The 23375-nt window shown below is 36.7% G+C and overlaps 2 protein-coding genes across 3 annotated transcripts; one reads left to right on the top strand and one right to left on the bottom strand.

The window, feature by feature from the left end:
- Positions 1–8536: 8536 nt before the first annotated feature.
- Positions 8537–10899, bottom strand: LOC108819576 (glutamyl-tRNA reductase 2, chloroplastic). Its single transcript, XM_057000173.1, has 4 exons — positions 10543–10899; positions 10274–10466; positions 9934–10175; positions 8537–9812 (listed from the first exon to the last, which is right to left on the bottom strand). The coding sequence occupies exons 2-4, from the start codon at positions 10461–10463 to the stop codon at positions 8706–8708; spliced, it is 1539 nt and encodes a 512-aa protein (XP_056856153.1). The 5' UTR covers positions 10464–10466; positions 10543–10899; the 3' UTR covers positions 8537–8705.
- A 7531-nt stretch (positions 10900–18430) lies between these two features.
- On the top strand, positions 18431–21066 carry LOC108820305 (E3 ubiquitin-protein ligase SIS3). Of its 2 annotated transcripts, XM_018593272.2 has the most exons (11): positions 18431–18448; positions 18558–18674; positions 18769–18807; positions 18973–19039; positions 19132–19205; positions 19305–19443; positions 19527–19619; positions 19704–19769; positions 19876–19995; positions 20219–20332; positions 20472–21066. In XM_018593272.2, the coding sequence occupies exons 2-11, from the start codon at positions 18646–18648 to the stop codon at positions 20808–20810; spliced, it is 1080 nt and encodes a 359-aa protein (XP_018448774.2). In that variant the 5' UTR covers positions 18431–18448; positions 18558–18645; the 3' UTR covers positions 20811–21066. The 2 variants fall into 2 exon arrangements, with proteins under 2 accessions (XP_018448774.2, XP_018448768.2); XM_018593266.2 differs by lacking the exon at positions 18431–18448 and having other exon boundaries at positions 18488–18674.
- The last annotated feature ends 2309 nt before the right edge of the window (positions 21067–23375 follow it).

Here is a 23375-nt window from a genome sequence, read left to right as displayed (position 1 = left end):
ACTTGTCTTCCTTTATTCAATTAATCGAAATCGAACATAATTTTTGTAACGCTTCGACCGTCCACGACAAATTGGTCACCTACGGTCGTTCCCTCGGCTCATGGTTCCCATCCCGTTCTAATGGTCGGCCCGTTAATTTTTCCAAAAGCTCGAATCATTGTTTACTGATCATGCAATCACCACTTGACCTTTCTCCGTGCTTTGGCCTCACTCGCACGGTATCACAAATCACTTCCCGGTAGGTCACTCATCTTTTCACTTACACCAGCTCAAGCATACTTAACTCTGGAGTTCTAAACGGATGTATGACAGAAAATGTAAGTCAACTTTGGTGACATAGGTAGTCAAATCAATTCTCTTAATCTTTTCCATATATCACAACTCGGGATGTTACAATTCAACATCTCTTAAAGAACGAAACATTCTCGTTGAGCTCCACGACAAGTCTCAAGACGCCTCTCGGGTCAAAACCGAGATGGTTACTCAGCCCTGATACCACTTGTAAAGCCCCGACCGTCCACGACTAATGGGTCACCCACGTCCGCTCTCTCTCGGCATCTGGGCCTCATCCCGTTCCAACGCTCGATTCGTTAATTTTTCCAATTGAAATCATTGTTTACTGACTCTACAATCACCATCCGATCTTTCTCCGTACTTTGATCTCACTCATATGGTATCGCAAATCACTTCTCAATAAGTCACACATCCTTTCACTACTCAAGCACAATTGCACAAGCATGCTTAACTTTGGAGTTTTAAACGGATGTATGACAAAAAAATGTAAATTGATTTTGGTGATATAGGTAACCAAATTAATTCTTTTATGTTTTTCCAAATACGGATGTTTCACTTTCTTTCAGGGTTACCGATTTCTCTGTACACAATACTTGTTCTCTTTGATTCATAATCAGAATCATTGGATGAAATGTTCTGGATACTATTCTCCAGAATTCGATAGATTGAATTGAATATTTTTCCTCCTTGTCGTTTTAAACTTTGAAACTGAGATACAGTTGTGGTGTTTTGTTTCACATTTTGAGTCGGTGTGCTCTGGCATAAGTGTCTTTCTGTTCGTTTGAGAATCTCTCAAGTTTCAGACTGTATAAAACTCTCTATTCATAAGTGATTTTTGTTGGAGAACAACTTCGTGTTTATGCTTGAGTATAAAAAACTGATTCTTTCAGTGTTCTAATCAATGACAGGCTTCCACTGTAGCCTATAGGCCAGCGAAATTGTGTGGAAAGTGTCTCGACTAGATACTAGTGCTACTCCCTATGTTCTTGAATATGCACCGCTGTTTTTTTTCTTGATTGAAAAAAAACTGATCATTTCTTGCGGATGATGATACCATTTGCAGGCGCACTTGTGACTGCGAGAGTGCTCAAGGCTGGGGTGACTAGTTTCAGAAGAGGCAATTCACAGTTGGGTCAGGTTTTGATGAGAGCTAGAGTGGTAGTCCGGGAGGGTGCCACTGTCGCTTTAATGGTTGGCACCGCTTATTACGGTGATAATTCCTGGATCAAATGATCTCCACCTACTACTTGTCACCAGAGCCGTCTTAAACTTTATATAGACTCTGTTCAAAAAATAATTAAGACCTTTTTAATGATTTGAAATAATTTAGATTTTTCACAAAATATCATTAAAGTATAAAATAAATACTTTAATTTAATTATTTTATATCTAAATACCCCATTTACCAATTTAATTATTTCAATGCAAAATCATCAATCAAATTATCAAATTTGATCATTCTTCTAGCTTTTCTAGTTTTTCTTTTACGTTTATTATCTTTTGATTAGACACGACATTTTTTTTTTGTCGGCAGAAGTTGTAGGTTAGTTTTTTCCTTTGTGTTTGCTATTTTTTATTAAAAAAAGGTGAAGAAAATAAATCTTTTTCTCTCTATTTATAATCACTAATTGGTAATTGTTTCCTTAACATAATCAAATTAGAATATGTTAACTTTCTATACTGCCATTGAATATACAATTGATATAAATACTAATTACTTCATAATTTACTGCATTTCTAGTTTAAATAAAGAATTGTAATTTATATTCATTGGTTATAAATACGAAAATTAAATTCAAATATAGTATTCTGTTTTCTTATAAATATCTATATTATTAAAACAGAAACATTACAACTTTTTTTAGGTGGATTTTAAAGTTGGTCCTCTTATTATTTTACCTATCTTAACCAATTTTAATATATTTCCTTAAATGACGTTTACTAATAACTATAAACATTCTCTTCCGCATCCTACCTATAATTATAATATAGATGCGTACACAGTACACTTCGTATGTTTCCAAATTAAAAACGAAAAATAACATTCACTTTTTTTTTGGTAGGTCGAAAACTAACATTCACTAATGACCATACATTTCGTATGTCTCACCAGATGTCATCTATAAACATTAACATTTTAATTGCCCTATTTTATATTTTATATTTGATATTTTATAGTTTATATAAACACTGATCTGGGTTTATATAAAATCATCGTTTACTTTTCATTTACTTTTCATTCATAAATAAACCGATATAAGTATACTATGCATAGATATCGGGTTAATATCCAAAATATAAACTATTTTAAAGTTGTCTAAAATATTTAAAAAAATTTAAAATAGTCAAAAGTAAACATCTAAAGTAGGTAAACAATAATCAAAACACCAAAAATACTTAAAATATATACTTATTTTCTATCCAAATATTCAAGCTAAACCTGTTTTAATTTAAAATTTAGGTATTTTGGCTTACACTATTTAAATTTATATTTTAAAAAATTTAAAGTATATATAAATTTTGAAAATTTCAAAATAATTTAAACGGGTTATCCGAGGCCGAACCGAACCCAAAAATATCTAAATCGAACCAGAACCAATATTTATAAATATTTGAATAGAGCTGAAATTTTTAAACTCGAAAATCTCAAACTCGAATAGATTTTAATCGAGTCCAAGTGGATATCCAAGTACCCATCCCTAACTTAGTAATGTAAAACGATCAAATATTAAAAATACATAATTTAGTATAAATAAATAAAAAGTAAAATAGAAAAATAATACCCGTGCGGTCGCACGGGTCATGATCTAGTATGATTTTAAATTTATAACTATTACTAAATAAAAAAAAATATTGACCATGTTCGACTGCTCTATTTGCACGTGCAAATAGACGATCCTGCTTGTCACATCTTCAAAACAAAAGGAGATTTACGGGCAGATATCTTCGGTCTTGTATCTTTGATCAATTGACTAAATTGATTTTTTGAGGGAACTTTCATAAAACCATATACCACAATCTCATTATTTTCCAGCCACACAATGTATGTGTTGTTTATTTGCTCACACTTGTTTCGACTTCTTGAAAGCGGGCTCCAATGTGAAACATGAGAAAATGAGTCATCACAAACATATCTGCATAGACTCTACTTTCAAGATTTAATGTGTAGAGATTGTGCCAACTTGATTCTATTGATTACGTGAAAGTACAATATATACTGAGTACAATGTGTGACTAGGTCAAAGATATTTACATAATAAGTCCTCATAGTCTCTATCTCTTACACGCCCCCGCAAGATGGAGGCAGGTATGTGACTCCAATCTTGGAAGATAGTTCAGTGAATCTCGGTCTCGGAAGAGGCTTGGTTAGAGCATCAGCTAGTTGATCCTTTGTAGATATGTGAGTAACGCGAAGGATGCCAGATCGAACATTGTCACGGATGAAGTGGTAGTCAAGCGCGAGGTGCTTCATACGGGAGTGAAAGATGGGGTTGGCAGAGAGATAAGTCGCACCAACATTGTCACAATACACTACAGGTACTGTCGGCAATGGTATACCAAGGTCAGTGAAGAGTGAGCAGATCCAGCGGAGTTCGGAGGCAGTGTTTGCAACGGATCTGTATTCTGCTTCCGTGGAGGACCTTGCGACACCTTTTTGCTTCTTAGAGGACCACGATATCGGATTGTTGCCTATGTAGACGATGTAAGCATTTGTGGAGACGAAGTCATCAGAATCTCCTGCCCAGTCAGCGTCGGAGTATGCATGGAGAGTAAGAGGAGAACCTTTCCGTATGAGAATTCCATGTGTTGCAGTCCCGGCGAGATACCGAAGTACACGTTTTGCTGCCTGCCAGTGGAGCTCAGTCGGTTGGTGCATAAATTGGGATAGGCGATTGACCGCAAAAGCAACGTCAGGTCGCGTTAGAGACAGGTACTGCAAGCTACCAACAACACGACGGTATTCAGTGGGATTTGAGAGACGATCACCGGAGTTGAGAGACAGTTTGGGCGTTGGCGCCATCGGAGTGGAAACTGGTTTTGCGCCCAACATTTTTGTTTTCTCAAGTAGGTCAGTGATGTATCGTTGTTGCATAAGATGCAAGCCCGCTGTCGTCCGAGTGGCTTCAATCCCAAGAAAATATCGGAGCTCTCCAAGATCTTTAATGGAGAACTTTGAAGCTAGACTCGAGAGACAAGTCTGAATAATTTTTGCAGAGCTCCCGGTGATAAGCATATCGTCGACGTAGACAAGGATATACGCATAGTCAGAGCCAACTCTAAGAGTAAAGAGAGAGGTATCCGCAGTGCTATTGATGAAGCCGAGTCCGGTGAGATGACTACGAAGTTCTTGGTACCATGCTCGCGGGGCTTGGCGGAGGCCATACAGGGCTTTCTTTAGCTTGCAGACATGATGGGGTCTGTCTCGATCAACAAAACCTTGAGGTTGAGCAACATAAACCTCTTCATGTAGAGTGCCTTGGAGAAAGGCGTTATTGACGTCAAGCTGTCGAACAGGCCATGACTTGTTTACTGCAACATTGAGGACAGAGCGAATCGTAGTGGCCTTGATGACAGGACTGAAAGTCTCAGTGAAATCTTGTCCTTGACGTTGGTGAAACCCTTTGGCAACGAACCGGGCCTTGTAGCGATCAATCTCACCGTTAGGTAGATACTTGATAGTGAAAACCCATTTCCCACCAACGATGTTCTGCCATTCTTCCGGTGGGACCAGAACATATGTGCCGTTCTTAATGATGGCGTTAATCTCATCACACATAGCTTTGCGCCAGCGAGGGTCGCGGAGAGCCTCTGCAACAGACGTGGGAATTTTGGGTTTGGTCGTGGAGACTGAGGCTGTAAGGGTAAGTTTCTGGTTTGGTTTCTTGATCTGGTTTTTAGCACGAGTTCTCATCGGGTGTATATTTAGGGGAGCTGGTGGTGGAGGTGGGACAGTTGGTGAAGGGGGTGGATGAGTAGGCGTGGGTGATGGAGGAGTAGGCGTGGGTGATGGAGGTTCGGGTGATGGAGTAGGAGTCGCGTTAGGTAGAGGAGAGGGCGCAGGCGATGCAGGTGAAGTCGCAGAGACCTGTGGAGAAGAAGAAACAGAGTGATTTGAAGAGTTCGTACCTGTCACCGGAGATGAAGGACCTGAGCACGTAGGCGACTTTGAAGGAGCTATACGAGTAGGCGCAGTCGGTACAGGTGTGGCTAGAGGGAAGGGTTGTGGTGTGGCTTCTTCAGGTTGTGGTGCTTTGGGTAGAGGAGACGGTGAGGAGTAGGGGAACTCTGTTTCCACAAACCGAACATGTCGCGAGGTGTAGATGCGTCCAGTTGGTTTGTCTAGACAGAGGTAGGCACTTTGAGTTGGCGAGTAGCCGATGAAGACACATGGTAAGGAGGGCGATTGGAGCTTGTGTTTGGTGTAGGGACGGAGCCATGGGAAACAGAGGCAACCGTAGACTCTAAGTTTGGTGTAGTTCGGTGCTTGACGGAATAGTTTGTGGTAGGGGGAATCGCCTTGAAGTAATGGCGTGGGCATACGGTTTATGAGGTATGTGGCTGTGGAGAGAGCATAACTCCAGTAGGTTTTGGGCATTGAGGACTTGGTGAGTAACGTGAGGCCAGTCTCGACAATATGGCGGTGTTTGCGCTCAGAGATTCCATTGAGTTGAGGGGTGTGAGGCGGTGTGGTGTAGTGAGTGATCCCATGGTTCGCTAGGAAGGCTCGGAGGGCGATGAACTCACCACCATTGTCGGAGTAGAGAGTTCCAATCCGCTGTTTCAGTTTGTTTTCAACCAGTGCGGTAAAGGTGATGAAGGTGTCCTTGACTTGGGACTTTTGTTTGAGTGGATATAACCAAGTGTAGCGGGTATAGTGATCGACGATAACAAGATAGTACTTGTAGTTATCTATCGACAAGATCGGTGAGGTCCAAACATCACTATAAAGGTATTCAAGAGGGTATGAAGAGGAGATAGTGTTTGTATGAAAGGGAAGTTGATGACTTTTATTAAGTAAACAATCGGTGCAAGAAACAGTTTCTTTTAAAGAGTTTGTAACTGGTAAAGAAAAATGAGCAACAATAGATCGTAAAACAGCAAGAGACGGATGGCCAAGTCGAGCATGCCATGAGGTGAGGGACGTTTTGGGTGTAGGTGAGGCAAGGAAGGTGGAGGCGAGGTGAGGGGTGACTGGCCATTCGTATAGTTCTTTCCTAGTCTTGCCTTGGAGCAACGGGGTTCCCGTGCTGAGGTCCTTCACCTGAAAATGAGCAGGAAAGAATTCAACAGACACTTTGTTAGTGTTGCACAATCGATAGACTGAGATTAAATTCTTCTGAACATCAGGAACACATAGAACTTCATTCAGCTTCAACGGACGATCAAGAGTATTAAGAGTAGTGAAACCAGAATGAGTAATGGGCAAACCAGAACCATCGGCTATGGTGACGTCTTCCCCGCCAAGGTAGGGCTGGTGTAGCGCCAGATTGTTGAGGTCAGACGTCAAGTGATGTGTGGCTCCGCTATCGAGAAGCCAATTGTTGGCGTTGTAGTTAGCTGGAGCGGAGACCATATTTGCCCGAGGTTGCCAAGGCGCATAGGAGGATGAAGACGAGGCAGCCGAGTTCTGGTAGTCCCGAGTAGGTTGCTGGAGTTGAGAGCACTTGCGAGCACTGTGGCCAAAGACGCCACAGATTTGGCACTTGCCTTGATAGCCACGCGGAGTGTATTGCTGCTGCTGGTTCCTTGGCGCGGGTTGGTGCTGCTGCTGGTTCCTTGGCACGAACTGTTGTTGCTGCCAGGTCTGATTGTAGCCACGAGTGTTGTTGCGACGGTTATTGTATGAGTTGTTGTTGCCACGATGAGACGCTGCATTCGCCGAGATAGGGACTGGAGTAACAGCAGCCGCAACTTGAAGTGTAGCTTCTCTGTTTCGGAGTTTCTCGTGAACTTCCGAGAGAGATGGTGCGAGATCGCGACCTTCAATCTGATCAGCAACAGTTTTGTATTCTTCAGGTAAGCCGGCAAGAATAAATTCAATCTGATCCTCATGGTCATATGGTTTGCCGAGAAGTGCAAGATGATCGAAACGAGTTGTGAAACCTTGGAAGTACTCGTCGATTGACTTGGTTCCCTTGGTCCACTCCCTGACTTGTTGCTTGATTTGTTTGACATGGCTTCTGCTAGGCTTAGCGTACGTCTCAGACAAACGGGACCAGATCTCAGCGGAGGTTTGTGCCGTGGACAAGAGAGGCTGAAGCGTGGTGGTGATCGCACCGAGGAGTCCACTGAAGATGAGGCTGTCTTGGTGCTTCCAGAGAGAGTATGAGGGGTTTGGGACAGTGTTCCCGTCGGTAGTGATCGTAGGAGAGGGAGGGGCAGTCGATCCATCGATATGTGCTGCAAGATCATATCCATTGAGCAAGGCTGTTACTTGACGGCTCCACATCAAGAAGTTCTCAGAGGTAAGCTTAGTAACATTTGTCATATTGATATTAAGAATGGTGGGATTTTCAGTGATGGTGATGGTTTCATTGGAAGAAGACGACATGTTTGTCGTGAAAAAAATTTTGAAAAGAAAAAAAAAAGGAATTGGCGGCTGAAAGTTTTTAGGTCTAGGTATCGAGGCGCTCTGATACCATGTAGAGATTGTGCCAACTTGATTCTATTGATTACGTGAAAGTACAATATATACTGAGTACAATGTGTGACTAGGTCAAAGATATTTACATAATAAGTCCTCATAGTCTCTATCTCTTACATAATGTATCAGACGGCAAACCATGTCGAGTTTCTTTGTCACATCCTTGTGTTTCTTATCACCGTATTACGGTTCTTGATCCTCTAAATGTAAAATTCTGATCAAATTATGTTCGTTTTAGCCAGGCATTATGATGATTAATCATGTCACCAAGACAAGATCTTTCACGTAAATCTTCATCCCATCATCAACAATAACACTTCTGAACCAGAAACATCCATCTTTAAGCTCTGTATTATGTTTGGTTATCTCTGTTCTTGCTCTTTTCGTACGTATCCTCCACCTGATTCTCAAACTTCTCTATAAGTTCCCACCTTTTATTCAGTTTCAATACCAGCCAGATCTCCCTTCTTCCTCCCTTATTCACTTTATTCGACACATGGGCTTCTCTCTACAAACTCTACTTGCTTGTTTGTCATCAAAGACATCATAAACAAAACGAGGTTATGATCTAAAAAGGCTGTAAAAGGTTACTCACTCTTACTAGTCTGTGTTGTATACCACCGATTATCATTCTTTCGGAACGCAAGAGTTAAAAATTACCAAACACAAACGTAATAAATAAAACAATTGTGGCTTACTTGTCATCAAAATGAGGACATGTTCACTCTCTACTCATGTTTAAAAAAATGGATGCCTCTCTCTCTCTCTATTTCTGTTCCATCTTTGCTCTGATCTTCTCCTCGAGTAACTCTAGTTCGAGTTCAAACATTCTGTTGAGAGCCTCCATGTTCTCCAGCGTCTCATGCAGCCGTCTGTTCTCAGTGTCATCGCATCTCAAGTGTTTCATTGGACCGTGCAGGATCTTGTTCACCATACCTCGGGTTAGATCCTCTACTGCTTCCTTCGTCTTCTTGTCCATGTCTTTCCCATATTTCGACATGAACTTTTCAACCGAAACAGCTCTGATTCTATCTATTTTTCTTCTTAGTTTCTTGATTGTTGGAACCGTCTGCAAAGAGTCCCTCCACGCTTCAAACTTTCTACTTTCCTCTCTTATTATATCCTGAGCTTCCATTGCTTTCCTCGCCCTGTCTTCTTTGTTGGCAGCAACAACTTCTTTGAGGTCATCCACGTTGTAAACCCGCGCGCCGTCTAATTCAGCAACACAAGATCCAACGTTTCTAGGAACAGAGATATCAACAAAGAGCCTCGGAGCACCCGTAAGATGGAGAGACTCGACGTGCTCCTTCAAGAACAATGGTGTCTCAGATGCTGTGCTGGTAAAGATTACACTGGCTTCTGCAGCACAAGCTAGCATCTCATCAAGGGGTTTATAAATGATCTCAACGCCAGATGGCATCTCCTCTTGAATAGCTGCAACTCTCTCTTGGCTCCGGTTCACAACAACCATTCTAGTGCAACCTCTAGCAACCAGGTGCTTGATCACAAGCTTCCCCATCTTTCCTGCGCCAACAACCAGCATCATAGCAGAGGAGGATGCATATCCTGGTGGAAGCTTGGTGAGAGCAAGCTCGACGGCAGCAGAGCTAACGGAAACAGCCCCAGAGGCGATACCCGTCCCTGCTCTGGCACGCTTCCCAGCGGTAATAGCCTTTTCAAACAGCCCAGGGATGACCATACCAAACCCACTTCGTAGTTTTTCTCTGACTTGTTTAACCTGTGAGAGTATCTGACCTTCTCCTAGGACAAGAGAGTCGAGACCAGCTGAGACTTCAAACAGATGTTGCGTGGCGTCATTGTTGTACAGAAGAAACCAGTGGTGACAGATGTCAGAAACTGGGATTCCACTTCTCTGGCAAAAAAGATCAAATAGCATTGATTGTAACACTAAAAGATTCAACAAACATATAACTATCAAAATATTGAATAATTATCAAGTGTAGTAGTAAGTGCAGGAGACAGAGAGAAAGAACCTTGGACATCCATTGGGTGACTTCTCTGACACCACGGTGGTGAGAGAGGGCCAAGACATAAATCTCCATACGGTTACAGGTAGAGAGAACAGCAGCTTCTTCGATATGGTTCAAAGCGCACAACTCAGAGATAGCAAGAGGCCATTCAGCAACAGGAATGGAAAGCTTCTCACGCATCTCTAAAGGAGCAGTGTGGACGCTAAGACCAATCACAACAATGCTGCTTCTCTCCTTTGTGTATCCTGCAGAGAGAGAGAGAGAGAGAGAGAGAGAGATAGAGAGAGTATAACATATCAGAAAATATCAAACACAATCAGAGAGAGAGAGAGAGATTGGTTACTGTCAATGGAGGACTTCTTAAGCTGCTGAAGAGCCGAGACCGTTGATGAAGAAACCTCGCAACGGATCAGACCTCCAGTTGTCTTGTTGCTCATCGGAAAAGCACGAATGCCTAACATGGTCGGAGAATGGTGTTGTCTCGATGATAACGACGGCTGGCTAACAACAAATGCACCAGAAATAGCCGCCATAGCCTTTGATTTTACAAGCAAATTTCTAATCTCAGACAATGTGAAATAAGAGGAGAAACCAAACCCAAAAGAATTAAACCTTTAACGTGTGGTGTGGTTCTGTTATTATTGCTCCTCAAATGCCTTGTGTAGAGAGAGATCGCGTCAGTTGTCTTAACGAGGCGCGTTCTGTTGCATCAGAAAGGTTAGGGGCGATTTTGGTTGAGGATGGCGGTTTCCCTTGTTGGCTGGCTGGCTGGCTACGGACAAAATTGGTTCTATAATCAGTGGCGGATCCAGAAACATTTTTAGTCTGGGGGCATAATACTAAAAACTAGGGTCTGTAAAAAGAAATTAGAATTCGAAGGACTGAACCGAATCTGATAAAAATTGTATCGAATCTGTCGAAATTTGATTAAATATCCGTACGGATTCAAAATTTTAATATGTAGAGAACTGAATCTGATCCAAATCCAACCCGAGACTAAATATTTCAGATACCTTAATGTATCTGAAATAAATTTATATATCTAAATATATTAATTATTTTTAGATTTACTGTATATTAAAAACATCCAAAATATATAGCTATCCAAAATACTTGAAAAAATATATACAAATAGTCAAAAGTAAATGTTTAAAAAAGCTAAAAGTATACTCAAAACAGTAAAAAAATACTTAAAAGATCTGTTGATTTTCTATCCAAATATTCAAACCAAACTAATTTATATATTATGTTTATATATTTTAAAATATGTTATTCAAATTTATATGTAATATATTATTTTGTTTATATATTTTGTGAAGTTTAAATTATATAATGAATTTTTAAAAAATTAAAATAATTTAAATGAGTTATCCGAACCCGAACGGAACCTGTAAAAATTCGAACGGAATCCAAACCAAAATTTAGAAATACGAGAATGAAGCTTGAATCTTTGACCCTGAAAACCCCGAAATCCGAATAGATTCAACCCCGAATTGGTACCCGAACGCTAATCTCTACTAAAAAAAAAAAAAAAAAGAATGTTATGAGTTGAGGGCACTTTATCTATTTATTCATTAATGTAACAACAATTTATTCAAATAATCATAAATTTTTCCAAAAAAAAAAGAGTAGAGGGCACGTGCCCCCATACCCCTACACCTGCGTCCGCCCCTGTCTATGATGATGATGATGATGCTCCGGTGTGCTAAGGTAAAGAGGAAGCAGCAAAACGACATTGTTTTCAATTCTGAACACTGGGCAAATAAACAGAATCTCATCTTTCCGAACCGACTCCGATCCGATACAAATGAACTGAACCCATTCAAACCCGACATAAATACTGAATGGATCTTGTTTTATGGTTGTTGAGGTTATGGACATTATCCGAACCGAACTCGAACATAAATGGATATCCGATAGAATCTGAAACGTTCAAACCCGAAAAAAATCTTGTATAAAATATGATATCAATTCCTAATAAATATTCTAAATATATTAAACATCTAATATACTTATCTATTACATGAAGGTTGATGATTCTATAACATCAATGTTGATGGTTGAATGTGGCTTTTAAATCTTGAAATATTTAGATTTAGATTTTGTTTTTATTAAACAATGTTACTCATTTTATAAGGACTTGAACTTCATTTTATACTTTCATATATTTGTTTTTTCATTAATAAATATATTTCTCTTTTCTTTGATTTTGAATGATCACAGTGGATGTTCGTTTTTCATTTTTGAATCGATTTTACTTATGTTTTGGTTAGAAAAATGTTTTGGTTTGTACTGGTTATGTTTTGGTTACAAAGTGGGTACACATTAGGTATTTTTGTAATCAAAGAACCGATTGGGACCCAAATCCAAAAGTACATTGGGTTGTACCGGTTCTTTGAAGATTTACCAACCCGACCTAAACTCGATATAACCCAAACCAATCTTAAACCAAACTTTCAAATAATCCGAATGGAGCTGATTTTCATAAGCTCGAAAAACTGAAACCCGATTGGGACTCCGAATGCCCATGCCTACTGAGCATCACCAGGAGAGACATCATCTCAAACTCTCTTAGTTGAAAATTTTAAATCACTTATATCCTTCCAAAATCTTCATATCCTTCATCTCTATAATATTATTTGAGAACTCAGTTTCCTATGTGTCGCACTCACGTTAACTTTCACGATGATTGATTACATTGATACCCTTAATGAAAAAAAATACTATATTTAAATACTATTATTGATTTTTATTTAGTTTCCTTTTTTAAATTTTCCAAATAATATATATAATAAAAAAGAAACATTTATAAAGTTTAAAAATCGAATTTAAAAACGAAAAATATATGTATAAATAATATTATTTCATTAAAAAGGAAATTTCACAAAATAGTAAAATTCCATTTAAAAATAACATAAAATATACTTTCTTTATATTCATATTTTCACAGACTATCTTTATATTAGAAAAATAAATATTATTTCTTATAAAACATAATTTTAAACAGTAGAACAATATATCAATATATTTTCAAAGTAATAGAAATATATTTATATATCTATATATTGTTTTAGATGATTTACATAAAATATTTAAGTAACATAAACTAATAGATGTTTTACTGCTTATTTTAGAAAGATATCAAAAAAACTAAAAATAAATTTTAACAAGAAACATCTTTTGATCAAATAATTATAAAATATTTTAAAACAACATCCCACTATATACTTTAAAGAGGTAAATATATTATATTTTATCATTATTAAATTGTGTATATTTTTTTCTTTTGAAATTTTATTTTTTATGTTCGTTGAATCTAATATAACCATAATTAAAAGGCATAAATTATTTACAATTTATAAAAATATTTTAATTATATGTAGATATTGATATGTCTTGTATTAGTTACTTATATATGTAACTACCTATATATTATCGCTTTATTTTCTAATATCTTTAAAAACAACAATTAATTTGATATAGATTATGAAAATACATACACATTTAATGATAAATAAAATTAATTTGACTTGAGTTAATTATAATAAAATAATTATACTTCGGTTTGAATTTGAAAAAATATATCTAACTCAATATATTCATAACATCAGTGACTTCACTAATCCAACTTATATCTAAAATCATAGATTTAATTACAATAAGAAAATATAATTTTATAATAATTATAATTTGTTTTATAAATATAAATTATAGGATGACTCAAAACACATTAACAAATGAAAAAAATATTAATCAACTGTTACAATTTAGTTCTTTTGTAAAATTTATATATATGCATGTGACTTCAGAATATTATCGTTACACTAATTTACGTAATTTGGAGTCAAACAATTTGGTTTATTTATATTTAATTATAAGCACAATATATCTTAAGTTATACATAAATTACTAAAATATATTTACATATCTAAAACAAAAATCAACCTAAATGCAAATAAAAAATTAATTAAAATCGTACTATATTTAGAATAAAAAATATTATAGTTGAATTCAAATAAATGTATATAATCCAATATACCCAAATGATAACTAAATCAACAGTAGAAACAATGAAGTCGACTAGATATAACATATCTAAAATCATAGTTCTAATTAAAGTAATATAATATTATAATATATTATGCATACAAATTATAAAATAATTTAAAATTAAAAGTAAATAGCAATAAATTATTTTAATATATATTTACTTTATAAATATTTATATCCGTGCATGAGCACGGGAAAATCACCTAGTATTCATTAAAGGATCTGCATTTACAATATTAACCTATGATAATATAAAATAAATTAAATAAAAATCAAAAAGAATAATAAACGAAAAGCATTTTGGTTTGTTGAATTTGCGGTTTCTTGTTTTGTGTTTTCTCGTTTAGAAAACGAAACCAGACGAGAGCGACTCGGGGTTCTTCTCTCCCACTCGAAAGCTGCTCTGGTCGGTCCTCCTTCGTTCTCCGCTGCTTTGTAAGGTCCAATCGTATCCCCTGTCCACCACTGGTGTATCCTCCACTGTCGAAGGTTCAAAACGGGTATGTTTTACGGTTTCATAGCTTTTGAATAAGCTGGAAAACCTGATTAGGATGGATTTAGATGTTGCACCTTGTTATTTAAATCCATTATGACTTGAATTGAGTATGCGAATGCTTGCATTGTTTGATTCATAGTGCATTGAATGTAGATTTCAAAATCAATACAGATATGAGAGGAGAACTGGGGAAACTAGTATTATTGATAATTGTGGTAGAACTACTAATACTGTTATATCTTCAAAACTTTCTGCATACGGATTACTTTTGTAGGGATGATTTTTCTATGCATAATGGATGGTATCAATGCTTTTGGCAGGTTCCAATGAGCAACAACCTCATCATACACTTAAGATGTGAAGATCACATGTATTGTTCAGTGTTGAAGAATGATACGTACGAGGTAACTGTTTCAATCGTAGAAGCTCGGATATGCAAAAAGCTCGCGGTAGATGAAAGTAATGTGAAGTTGAAATTGGGTTACATTCCACTGCTGGTTGGGTTTGAGGAAAAAGTTCCCATTTGTGATGATGACGACCTTTATGGTTATCTATTTCCCATTGATAAAAACAACTGTATGTGCATTTTATTTGTGCAGGTCATCAAAAGCACAGAATTCCCAAAGCAACTTTCAAGAGCGGACAAACGAAGTACTTTAGGTATGAACTATGAGGTGTGGCAATCGAATGATGATGAAATCAGAGATAAAGCCATAACTTTATATGGTGACAACAATCAATTTGATAAACAACCCGAGGAGTGAATTGTGGCGATTGAGGAGATGTTGGAAAAAGTGATGAAGAAGTAAATGTGGATGAAAATGTTGATGGCCATGTTGATGGCAATGTAAAGGAAAATGTTGATGGCATTGTGGATAATGGTCATGAAGACAGAGAATTTTGGGATGGAAATGTAGATGTTCCACCTATTGTCGAACCGATTCAGTTTATGGAGGAATGGGAAGACGGTCTAGGTTTGAAAATACAACAAGAGTTTGCTAGCAGAAAGGTAGTGCAAGAAGTGGTGAATAGAGACGCATGTAAGAAAACTTTTGGGTTTAATGTGGTAAAATCGGAAAAGAAGCGATTAGTGCTAAAATGTATTAAGGAATGATGTAAATGGGGACTACGGGCTGCGAAGATTAAAAACTCCAAATGTTCTCTATCAGAACATACAACAAGATGCATACATGCTCGCATGGAAGTCAGAGTAACTGCAACTCAAAGAGGAAAGACACGCCACATCTAGTTGCATCTATATTGCATGATGATTATCCAGAAGAAATGGAAACTCCTCTTCCCAGCATTATCAAGGTTATGTTGACAAAATTGTGTGTCAATATATCATACTCCACTGTTTTGAGAGGTAAAAAAAAAGTTGTGAGCATTTTGCGTGGGACTCCCAAAGAAAGTTATCAAATGTTTATTCTTATTTGTACATGTTATAGAAGATCAATCATCAGACAATCATGAGTGTGAAATTGGATGATTCGGGCAGATTCAAGTACTTGTTCATTGTTCTGGGAGCCATCATAGAAGGTTTTAAAGTGATGAGGAAAGTTGTAACCGTCCACACAAGAGCTTCAATCTCCAAGTGTAGAGGTGACTGACTCGCTCTTGTATTCCTTGCTCCCATTAATCTAATTCCGGTTTTTGTATCACCCTTGTCTTGAGAATAATTTTTTGTCTTTCCATGACCCATCTGAGAAGCACCATTTACCTGGGATGACCGGGATTGGAACACTAGAGTCTGATTGAGATTGATCGGTTCTCTGATCAGTTGGGATTTGTGTCTCATGCCAGATTTGTGATTCTGTTTCAGCTAATTGAAGGATATCTCGAGGATCCACATCCAAATTACTAAAAACTTTATTGTTTTGTGCCTTTCAAATATACCATAAAATATGTGTTTCTAAGAAACAAGTGTTTAGCTTCGTCAAAGAGAGATTAAATGACCGGAAAAACTCATGGTCGATGAAGTTTCTTTCAAAAGGGAGCAAGGAAGTTCAGGTCAAAGAAGTAGCGCAGTACCGTCCTATGTTATGTCGTGCCATCTTCTGCCACAAGGAATAACAAAAAATCTTACGAGCGCAGTCGCAAGATTCTGTGGAGTACCAAGGAAAATAATAGAGGTCTTCATTGGGTGACTTGGGATAAGATCTGTGTACTGACGGAAGAAGGAGGACTGGGGTTTCATGATTTTCAAGACTTCAACATCACTCTTCTAGCAAAACAGACGTGGAGAACGCTCAAGTACCCTCATTCCCTCCTAGTTCTGATTTTGAAAGGCATGTATTACAGACATACAACACCAATGAAAGTAGAGCGAGCAAATAATCCTTCCTACGGCTGGCGCATCATAGTCGCATCGAGACAGGTCCTGCAACGAGGTCTTAGGAAAAAGATAGAAATCAGACATGATACATAGATTTGTGAGGGACCTTGGCTCCAAAAAAAACCCTGCGAGACCTCCTACTAATGTCAGAACGTCACAAGATGAGAATCTATGGGTACATCATTTGATTGACACTGAGCGACCGGAACGGAACTCCGACTTGATAAACGTGATGGTTCAGCAGAGGACATACCCCACTTCACTTCGATACGAGTGAGCATAACAAGATGAAACAAATGCTACGGTGGGGACTTATTTAAGTCTCGACTATATACAGTAAAGTCAGGTTACTTTGTCGCAAGCGATATCCAAACCGCTGACCATTGTTCACTAGTTTTGGAACCGAGTACGATAGGGCTAAAAAGAAATTTGGAAGTTCAAAGCTTCACGAAAGCTCAAACATTTCATATGGCAAGAAAATGCTGGTTATTTAGCCACAGTAAAACAATTAAAATATCACCATTGTGCAAGAGACATTACTTGTATGCGATGTGATGCAGAGAAAAAGTCTATAAATCACACCTTTTTTAATGTCCTCCATCTCTCCAAGTTTGCCATATCTCTTATACAAACTTTTCCATGACGTTTCCCGTGCATAACTATATGCGAATATTGACTAACTTCTCATACGTATAAAGGAACAAGGGACAAACGCTGTAATGATGGCTTCGATCTCGTGGATACTATGGTATATATGGAAGGCAAGAAATGGAAAATTTTTCAACAACAAAGATGTAACATACACTTCAAATAACGGCAAAGGAAGCGGAAATTTGGACCTTAGCTCAGCGAGTAACAGAATTTGAAGACAACTTGCATGAGGAGCCGCAAAATACTACATGTTCCCTGCCACAGATCCCTAGTCCATTACAATGGAGTTGCCAAACGGACGCATCCTGGATAAGCAATAACGAAAGAGCTGGCTTGGGTTTTTTGCTTTTGAACGCATGATTCCCGACCTTGTTTGGGGGTGCAAGGAGAAGAATGCGACATCGCCTCTCCATGCAGAAGCTGAAGAATTCGTCAAGCTGATACACACTGAAGAAGATTGGCCTCTTATGGCAGCTGAATTTGATAAATTAAAACTCTATCTATGGTACTTCTTGAAATTTCCAAAACACATATTCTGAAATCGTTGAATGTCTGTGCAGACTGCCTTACCAAAGGCGGAAGATCATGAGTATGCAACTCTCCGCATGTCTACTGCTCTGCTCCAAATTGGCTAAATGATACTGGCCAAACGAGAGCAACACAATTTCGTTTGAAGTTTTATTTCGATAATAACAAAAAAATAACTAGCAATAGTAAGATATTTTTAGTAGTTATATTGATAATATAAACATTTATAAAAGGGTTTATTACCACCACATTTAGCCACCAAACTAAGATAAACCTTTGTTTAAAACTTTTTTAAGTCAGTGGATAATCTACTTCAACATCAATTTTTATTCCTTTTGAAGTTGAACAAACCTAATCTGTTAAAAGCTAATTCGATCCACATTAGTGATAAACACGACATGACGGAAAACTAACGCATCAAAACTACCAAATCGTGAAACCTTCTTTATCAGTGAGAGGTTTTCCGTTTTCTCTTTCATATCTTTTATCGCTCCATTGCTTTACTTTGCTCCAGAAACCCCTTTTTTTCTCCTCCCACTCACCAATCCTAAATCTTTTCTCCATCAGCTGAGGATTCGATTTCAAGCATTTCAAAACTTCAGAGGGTTTCTCGGATTTGAAATCTCAATCTTACCTCTCTCTCTCTCTCTCTCTAATGGCGATGAGAGGTGTCGATTTCAAGTGGTGAGATGAATTTAGATCTCCTATTCACATTGCGTTTCGTATTCGTTTTAACTGTTAACTTTCTCTGTGTGTAACGTTTATATAACTTGTGCAGGTACGATGGGTTCTTCTTGTCGATGCTCGCAACTAGTGTGTATCCTTCCCTTATCTCTCTCTCTCTACTTGTTGGGTTCCCGATCCAATTTTAGTTTTTGTTTTCCCCTCTCATGGAATTGAGCAACTATTCAAAATCCTGCACTGGGCTTTGCTTTTCTAGGGTTTAAGGTGATTTTTTTTGTTTCCTTAAATGGTTGATTAGAATCATTGTAGCTATCAATTGGAAGAGATACCATGCCTGCCAATACCCCTTGCATATATGGATCGTGGTATTTGCTTCCCTCTCTCTCTCTCTCTCTCTCTCTTGTTTATCTATGAGCTTTTTTTCTTTTGATTTCTTCTGCTTCTCTAACTTCCTCAGGTTGATTACACCACCGTCTTTATCTTCCGCGTCTTAATGTTTGTTGACAATGGTCTTGCTGCTGGGCTTGGCTTGTAAGTCCCACTCCTTCACTGTTATCTTATTCTTCTGAATATGTTGTTCAATCTTGATGCTTCTGGAATGGCTGTGTTTATTTGTTTCACATCAATTAGGGATTTTGGAAGTCAACAGCGGAACATTGGGTTTTGTGGGAGAGTGGTGGTGCTCTCTATCCTATCTCTCCTTCTCTATCCGTTTCTGTGGGCTTGGACTGTTATCGGTACAATATGGTTTACAAGGGCAAGAAGCTGTGTAAGCATTTCTTTTTTTTTTAATGATCATGTCATATTGATTATTATTGTTGCTGAGCTATTGTATATTTCTCTTTGTGATAGTTACCTGAAGAAGGCCAAAAATGGGGTTTCCTCATTTGGCTGATATTCAGCTACTCTGGCCTCCTCTGCATTGCGTGCATCTGTGTCGGGAAGGTAAGGCTCTCTCATCAAGCCTTTTGTTGCCCTAAAGAGGACACGCCAGCTATATGTGTGTTCTTATGTGAGTTTACTTGACAGTGGTTGGCGCGAAGACAGGTGCACGTATTACGTGCTCAGCAGGGAATCCCGAGTTCAGAGTTCGGGGTGAGTTTCAGGATCCAGTTATTCAGCTTCGCTTCTTTTATACAAAAGAAGATCATTTGCGGAAATGCAGTTATCTACTGACACTTGTCTGTTTTCTTGTGCCCAGATTCTAGTTGACATGATAAGGGTCCCTGACTGGGCATTTGAAGCCGCGGGCCAAGAGATGAGAGGCATAAGTCAAGATGCTGCTGCATACCATCCTGGTCTTTACTTGACTCCTGCTCAGGCAAGTCTTGTCCTTTTCTTCTCACTTCTCAGTACATGAACATGAATCGAAGCTACTCTATCCGTGGTTGCAATTTCACATATTCTGTAGAGGAAGAAAACCTTCTTCGAAATGATGCCAAAGAACATATCGTTGGCGGGCTGTGATTATGTCCAAATGTACCTTTACAAACATCTTTTTTTCAAGATTCCTAACATCTAATGCTTGCTGCACTAATAAACAGACTGAAGCTGTCGAAGCACTTATTCAAGAGCTTCCAAAGTTCAGGTTAAAAGCTGTACCAGATGATTGCGGTGAATGCTTAATCTGCTTAGAGGAGTTCCATATCGGACATGAGGTACGAAACATCTCTAAACATTGTGAGGGGATTAACCAACTTCTTATGCATAAGTTTCGCTACAATACTGTCTATGCGAACGTGCTTTTCTGGTCCCAATGCTTTCCTTAGATGAGTGGAAAGTGTCTGAATTTTACAGGTTAGAGGTTTACCTTGCGCCCATAATTTCCATGTTGAGTGCATAGACCAGTGGCTGCGTTTAAACGTGAAATGTCCTCGGTGCCGGTGCTCAGTTTTTCCAGACCTTGATCTCAGCGCATTATCCAACCTCCAGAGCTCATCAACACAGCAGCCCCCACAGGGGGAGAACACGGAAACAACAGAAGCTCGGTACATAAGAAGCCAACCACAAAGCGAGAGCTACTTTTTGAGAGTTCAGTCTCTAATTCACCCAGTTCACACAGACACCGCTCTGGAGACCGCAGAGAACGGTGGGGTTCCTCCTGTCTTGGCTGGTCGATCTCCATCAAGGAGATGAGAGACAGAAGTGTGAGTCGAGGTGGTTATTCTACTACTCATTACTAACTCTCGACTGATTGAAGGGAAAAAAAAAACATTCCGAGTCTTACTACCCCTTGAAAGTATTCACTTTTGACAGTCTTGCAATGTAAATAAATTGGGGTTGAAAGAACAGGAAAAAAAAAACACAATCTTTGGGGTTTTAGATTTGAAATGAAGAACTGTACATGTCCAGACTCTTTAACGGTAGAGAATGTTCATACTACTTTTACTTAGTTGTGGTTACTTACGGTTGACACCAAATTATATTTTGTTTACCCAAATCATGTGAGCAGTTAATTAGTTTCATAGCAGACACTAGTTTTCGTATGATAATTTGGGCCTTTTCGTATGATAATTTGGGTCTTGCACAGAGTGAATTCTTTTAACTATGATGTGTTTAATATTATAAATAATATTCATTTTATTATTGATAACTTTTTTAATATTAGATTAAAGAGGAGCATTCGGGTATCATTTGGTTCGGTTTGGTTGTGTTCAGTTTGAATTTTTTTTAAATTGGTTCGGTTGCTTCGGATCTTTGCGGGTTCGGTTTGGGTTTTGATAATCCATTTTAATTTTATTAAAAACTAAAGTTTATATATACTTTAATTTCCAAAAATCTAAAAGTAAAAATAATATATAACATATAAATTTTTAAAATGTATACTCAAATACTTAAACATAACATAAAAATTAGTTTAGCTTAAATATTTGAATAGAAAATCAATAGAATTTTAAATACTTTGAGTATCATTTAGCTATTTTAAACATATACTTTATTGGTATGTATTTCCAAGTATTTTGGACAATCTAAAACATCTTATGTACTTTTTATATTCTTTTAGATATTTAATTTTAAAATAATTAATATATTTAAATATACAAATTTGGTTCGAATACACTTAGACACCCGAAATATTTCGGTTCATATCGGATTCGGTTCCGGTTCTCTAAATACCAAAGTTTTGAATCCGTACGGATATCTTAACCAATTTTTGTTAAAGTTCAGTATTACTTTTCAAATTGGATATGGTTCGATTTTTGGATTCATATTTTTCTCAACCCTATATTTTTTAGGGAAAATTCCATAAAAATACTTGAACTAAATTTTGTTAAGCTTTTTAATACCCAAACTTTTTCACTACCCAGTTTAATACCCCAACTAATTATTTTGCTCAATTTAATATCCAAACTTTTAAAACTGTGCCCACTTTAATACCTGAACTTTATTTATTTTAATAAAAAATACTAATAAGTTTCAAATAAAAGTTTAAAAAATCTCTAAAATTTACAAAATATACTCAGAAAATTCTAATTTTTTTTGGTGTTTGAGAAATAAAAATAATAAATAGTGTAAAATATTAAATTTTGTAATAAAAATTTCTAAGTTTTAAATATTGTATTTAATTTGTTTTCTGAAATAAAAAAACGAAACTTATTTTTATCATTCAAATTCATTTAGTTTTTGGAAAAATAAAATTTCCATGGTTTATCTACCTTCTTTTCTAAATCTTAAAATAAAATTAGAATTTTTAATATTTTTTTCTTAGATTTTTTGATATTTTATTAAGTTTTGTTTGAAACTTATTAGTATTTTTATTTAAATAAATAAAGTTTGGGTATTAAAGTGGGTACAGTGTTAAAAGTTTAGGTATTAAAATGAGCAAAATAATTAGTTGGGGTATTAAACTGGGTAGTGAAAAAGTTTGGGTATTAAAAAGCTTAACAAAATTTAGTTCGGGTATTTTTATGGAATTTTCCCTATTTTTTACTGTAAAAAAATAAATGAAAGTAATGATAGTTCATATTTATTTTGGGTATACAATAACTTTTAAACCAAAACTACATTCTACTATATACGTGATTCATTTAGGTAATCATTAAAAATTATTCTAGACCTATATAAGGAAAACGATAGACTCGACTAAAAAATGTTACTATTTCATATTGTCAAATTCCAAATTAATCTTTGTCAGTGTTGTGAGAAAAGAGATTAGGGTTAGGAAAGGAAATGTATTGTGTAATTCATATTCTCGCTAGGTGATTTCGTTAGTTTCTAACTAAATCTTTCATGTATCGTTTCTTGTAAGATTTTTATTTAAAATATTAATTAATAAGATCACTTGCTAAAGTAATCAATTTTTCTTTTAATTAATATATACATACATATATATATATGAGATTAGAATAATCACATAAAACAAAAACTCCTCTTTTTTATTTACAATATTTTTACGGTAAGTAAATCAAAATAATTATTTTACTGATTTTATATGGTATATAATTGAATTTGAATGACATTGAGATATATATATATATATATATAATATTTCAATATGAATATTTATTAGCATATAGTTTTATTAACATTTGTATCTTTGCTGTAACAAAAAATTTAAATCGTTAATCTCAAATTTTTTGATGTGATAGTTTTTCAATGAAAATTTCAAATTAATATATTTATATATTTTGTATTGTACATATTTCAATTTAAATGATATTAATATATAAATATATATTAAATGAGAATTCATATTCATGA

Source organism: Raphanus sativus, chromosome 2 (genome assembly GCF_000801105.2).
Source record: "Raphanus sativus cultivar WK10039 chromosome 2, ASM80110v3, whole genome shotgun sequence".
Lineage (NCBI taxonomy): Eukaryota > Viridiplantae > Streptophyta > Magnoliopsida > Brassicales > Brassicaceae > Raphanus > Raphanus sativus.
The sequence above is the reverse complement of the archived record's forward strand: the minus strand, read 5'-3'. Positions and strand labels throughout refer to the sequence as shown.

Coding starts and splice junctions, on each gene's coding strand:
- LOC108819576 (XM_057000173.1), bottom strand. CDS start 10,463: ATGGCGGCTATTTCTGGTGCATTTGTTGTTAGCCAGCCGTCGTTATCA. Junction 10,176..10,273: donor TAAGAAGTCCTCCATTGACA/GTAACCAATCTC, acceptor CTCTCTCTGCAG/GATACACAAAGGAGAGAAGC. Junction 9,813..9,933: donor TCACCCAATGGATGTCCAAG/GTTCTTTCTCTC, acceptor CTTTTTTGCCAG/AGAAGTGGAATCCCAGTTTC.
- LOC108820305 (XM_018593272.2), top strand. CDS start 18,646: ATGGCGATGAGAGGTGTCGATTTCAAGTG. Junction 18,675..18,768: donor AGAGGTGTCGATTTCAAGTG/GTGAGATGAATT, acceptor TAACTTGTGCAG/GTACGATGGGTTCTTCTTGT. Junction 19,206..19,304: donor CTTGCTGCTGGGCTTGGCTT/GTAAGTCCCACT, acceptor CACATCAATTAG/GGATTTTGGAAGTCAACAGC.